Here is a 4,825-nt window from a genome sequence, read left to right on the forward strand (position 1 = left end):
CGGTGGTAGAATTTTGAAAATCAATAAGAAAATTTAATGTTCTAAGTTCAATATATAAATATTTTTTGATTTTGTATACAATATTCTTCATTGTGATAATGTGTAATAGCTTTGGATCACTGGGTCAGTATTATTATTTGATATTGTTTAAAAAAATAAGCAAAATGAAGTAAAAGATAACAAGTCATTCAGTAATAAGTTTATCGTCAAAGGATAAAGATAATTACGAAGATTACTGACAATATAAAAAGTCGCCAAAAAGAATTCAACAATTAAATATTAAACAATGTACGTAATAACATTGTTATCTCTCGTTGGTGCCGCTATCGGTGAGTAAAATTTGAAATGTTTTTATTTAAAATTATCGTAACGAAAACTAGGACTATCGACTTTAGAAATTAGATACATATTAGTATAATAATTTAAAAAAATAAAATGTTTAAAATTGATGACTCCAAGTGTTAAATATGTAAAAACTCATGTACACCTAAAAGCGTTAGACCTGATTGAAACTACATACTATTGGTAAAGGTATATTACTAATTTCATTAAATTAAACTGAGCGTTTTTTATTCGAAAATACGAATTTTTCTATTTAATATTTACAATATACAACCCTCGATGACTCTCCGCGTGCAGATTACGAACAAAGTCATAAAATTTTGCATGTAAATATTTTACAACAATAACATTATTCTTGGTCAAAAATTGTTAGTTCGACCTTAGATACTGACATTATTAATAAAAAATGATTTAAAAATAAGCCTAATACATTATTAGTAATTTTAAAAGAAAGTATGTAAAAATTAAATTATTCAAATCCATCTTAGAACTTAAAAAACGTATACGCGTCAAACATGATATAACGCCCATATTTTGAAACCGATTCATTTAAAAATACATTGGAATGCTTTATGATACTAATATAATGTCAGAAAATCTAGTTCGTGAGATAGTATCGCAGCAAATTAGTGAAATCCTATTAATTCCTTCTACTCAATTTTCTAATTTCAGCGGCACCAAGCGCACTTGCTCCGCTTATTGTTGAAGAATCGGAAACAGTTGCACTTGACCAGCGTATTGTTGGAGGAACTGATGCTGATATAGAAGATTACCCTTTTATGGCTTTCATTTTTGTATCTAACGATGGAGGCGTGTTTGATTTTATTCCACTCTGTGGCGGGTCTCTAATTACGTCCAGATCCGTTCTTACGGCAGCCCACTGTTACTTGTAAGTCGTAAAATAAGAATTTTTCTATTGAATTCACCGATGACCGCATTTCTTTCTGAACATTACATATATATATTTTCATTCGTTTCAAATATAGTATCTGATAAGCAATAGGTTTATTACATAAGTAATTTGATTGAATATATTTCATACTTACCAAGTACTCATAAGCTACCTACTCAGAAGAAATGAATCTCTATTTCCTTATTTGTTGAAAGTAAACTTTCGAAAATCATAACGCAACGAAATGAAAACTCTTCAAATTAATTATGAACGCAATTCATGTTTTAAATATTTGAAAAAGATTCTTAATATTTTTCTTTAATATAAAAAAAAAACTCCTGAAACATTCTCGTTTGGTAATTTAAAACTACAACACAAATAATTGGCATATTTTATAGATTTTTCAGCGATCGTTACAATTTTAAAAATCACTGCTATCTGTACATATATTATACGCTAGAATTTAGGTATAATATTACAAGATTGCCATTATTTCATTCTAGTGGGGTTGTTTAAATGTTATGAGATCTTTTTAAAATAAATCTTTTATTTCACAGTGATAGTGTTAGAGAACCAGATCAATACCTTGTACGACTGGGCTCGACATTCCTAAGGTTTGGCGGTCATCTACATACAGTCGAAAATTGGGTTGTACATCCTGAATACTTGGAACCCGTTTTATACCACGACATTGCTATACTGAAACTCGCTACCCCCGCCATATTCTCCAACCGCGTTGCAGTTGCCCGAATCGCTGGACCCAACTACAGCATACCAGATAACACTACTGTCACAGCTACCGGATGGGGCCAAATTGATGTATGATAAGCTAGTTATATATATATTTTTTTCCTTTTTGTGTACGAGCAGGTTTTAAGTCAAAAATATTCCTATATTTTTTTAATGTAATAATATATTGGATATTGTCAGATTAGCTAATCTGACATCGATTTGAATGGTATCAACATAAATATATCTAAAGTTTTATTATAAAAATTCACAGGTTGTTGATACTTAATAATAGATACGGCATAAATCGTATAATAATCCTATGAGGTATAACGTCTGAGGTGGTCTAGATAGGTCTATGAGGGTTAGTGACTTTTACAATCGGAAGTGCTATGCAATACCGTATCATTGTACAAGGATTTACGTTTTGCTAAAGTTTTCAACATTTTTACATTAAAAAAATATAGGAATATTTTTGATTTAAAAACTGCTCGTTCTCTAATGGAATTCTAAAATATATTAATACACCACTTAATATTTTTTTCACAGTATGCTGGTCCTATATCACAGATCCTTCAACAAGTTGATATAAAAAAAGTCAACCGTGATATCTGCCGAGATAATTACGCTGAACTATACGATTTGCTAGAGGAAGAATACCCTACTAATATAACAACGGATATGATATGCGCTGGAATTTTGGACGTGGGTGGGAAAGATGCATGTGGCGGTGACTCAGGCGGACCTCTTCTTCACCAAGGAGTCATTATTGGAGTTACCTCTTTTGGATATGAATGTGCCCGTCCGAATTACCCCGGTGTCTTCATGAAAGTACCTTCTTATACCAATTGGATTGTTGATAATGCGTAGAAATTATGATCAGTAAATTATATGTCCAGTGAATATAATACAATATAAGGAAGGCAACAGTAATTTCTAGATATTTTATTTTTAAAAACCATTTAAAATGTTTCGTATGTACGTGTTAAATTAAATCTTTCAATTAAACTATACAGAATGAAGTGTAGACAAGAACGCAGAAATCCTCTAAAAATATTGGGCCACTTTTAGTCAATTAATATTATAACGATTATAATATCATTATTTATTTAATAAGTTGGCGGTCAGGCAAATGAGCCTCCTGTTGGTAAGTGGTCACCACCACCCGTAGACACTGGCGTTGTAAGACATTTTAACCATTCCTTAATATCCATCAATACGCCACAATCCTTGTTGGCTGAGATGTTATGCCCTTCGGGATGTTTTTAACAAAACAGGAATACTCACTGTTATAATAATCTAATAAAATAAATAAAAATAAAAAAAAAACCTATTATTTCTCGCCAAATTAATTATACGTTATATATATTTAACAAATTTTTTAAATTAAATAAATTAGTTTTTAAACTATTAAATTATATTAAGTTCAATAAGTTTTATTAATTATATTAAAACTAGCTGTTGGCCGCGGCTTTGCTCGAATGGAAATTGATTATATTACAGAATAATTTTAAATATTATGTTAATTTAAGACCTCATTTGTGGTTCGACTTTCGTTGGCTAGATATACCAGACTGCTTACAGAGCCCACTCTCGAACAGGCTATTTAGAGATGGCCATACGAAAAACAGTCTACTCTTATATCTACTTCGGCCATTTTAGAAATTTGACCTAGTACTTTATTAATTGTCGTGGTGAAGCATACTTTACGCGCGAAGTGTACTCTCTTCATATTAAAGGGGTATTCTGATGGTATCAAAGATATTCATGGAATATACACTATTTCTCCTTTAGTACAGTGATAACTGTAACCTATGACATTACGAGAACCCTTAATATTAGTCTGGTGCCGTTGCATAATTTTTGAGGTCTTAAATTCCTCAGTAACATTATTGGCGCGCCAATCTCCTAACATAAAAAATGACGGGCTTCAAGACTAACCTATATAAGAAATGTCAACCCCTAGGGGTAGAATTTGCAGAAATGCTTAAATACATATCTACTCATTTCTAATTAGTAGCCCAAAAATAAAGATTCATCTTTCTAATTTAAAAATGTCGGACTTCCATACAAAATTTCAACTATTATTGCACCCCATTAGAGGTAGTATATCCAGAAACGCTAAAATACATATGTACACATTTTTAATTTGTATCCCAAAAACAGAGTTTCATGTTTCTAGCTTAAAAACTAACGGCCCTCCATACAAATTTTCCACCCTTATTTCACACTTTTAGAGGTAGAATATACAGAAACGCTTAAATATGTATCTACTCATTTTTAACCAGTATCTCAAAAATAAATGTTCATGTTTCTAGCTTAAAAAATGACGGACTTCCATACTAACTTACAACCCTTATTTCACCCCCTTAGAGGTAGTATATCTATAACTGCTAAAATACATATCTACTTATTTTTAATCAGTATCCCAAAAATAAAGTTTCTTGTTTCTACCTTAACATCTAACGTACTGCCATACAAATTTTCAACCGTTGTTTCACCCCTTTAGGAGTAGAATATGCAGAACCGCTTAAATTATATCAACTGATTTCAAATCAGTTTCCCCAAAATAATGTTTGATATTTCTAACTTCAATAATAGCGGACTTCCAGACTAACCTATATACGAAATGGCTACCCCTATTTCACCCCTTAGGGCTACAATATCTAGAAACGCTTAAATACGTATCTACTTATTTTTAATGAGATACTCTCAAAAATGAAGTTCCATGTTTCTAACTTAAAAAATGACGGACTTCCATACAAACGTTCAACCCCTATTTCACCCCCTTAGGGGTTGAATTTCCAAAATTTCTTCCTTAGTTTAAGGACTTTTACTTGTCGCATTAAGCAGTCGTTGTCG

The 4,825-nt window shown here is 31.3% G+C and overlaps 1 protein-coding gene across 1 annotated transcript; it reads left to right on the top strand.

The window, feature by feature from the left end:
- The first annotated feature begins 286 nt into the window (after nt 1-286).
- On the top strand, nt 287-2,914 carry LOC113395499 (trypsin, alkaline C-like). The gene is made up of 4 exons (XM_064218366.1): nt 287-329; nt 1,015-1,231; nt 1,792-2,053; nt 2,513-2,914. The coding sequence occupies exons 1-4, from the start codon at nt 287-289 to the stop codon at nt 2,831-2,833; spliced, it is 843 nt and encodes a 280-aa protein (XP_064074436.1). The 3' UTR covers nt 2,834-2,914.
- The last annotated feature ends 1,911 nt before the right edge of the window (nt 2,915-4,825 follow it).

The sequence above is a fragment of the Vanessa tameamea genome, chromosome 21 (genome assembly GCF_037043105.1).
Source record: "Vanessa tameamea isolate UH-Manoa-2023 chromosome 21, ilVanTame1 primary haplotype, whole genome shotgun sequence".
Classification (NCBI taxonomy): domain Eukaryota; kingdom Metazoa; phylum Arthropoda; class Insecta; order Lepidoptera; family Nymphalidae; genus Vanessa; species Vanessa tameamea.

Excerpts from the sequence above, each read along its gene's own strand:
- LOC113395499 (XM_064218366.1), top strand. The coding sequence starts at position 287 with ATGTACGTAATAACATTGTTATCTCTCGTTGGTGCCGCTATCG. Across the intron at positions 1,232-1,791 it reads ACGGCAGCCCACTGTTACTT|TGATAGTGTTAGAGAACCAG; the intron begins GTAAGTCGTAAA and ends TTTATTTCACAG. Across the intron at positions 2,054-2,512 it reads CCGGATGGGGCCAAATTGAT|TATGCTGGTCCTATATCACA; the intron begins GTATGATAAGCT and ends TTTTTTTCACAG.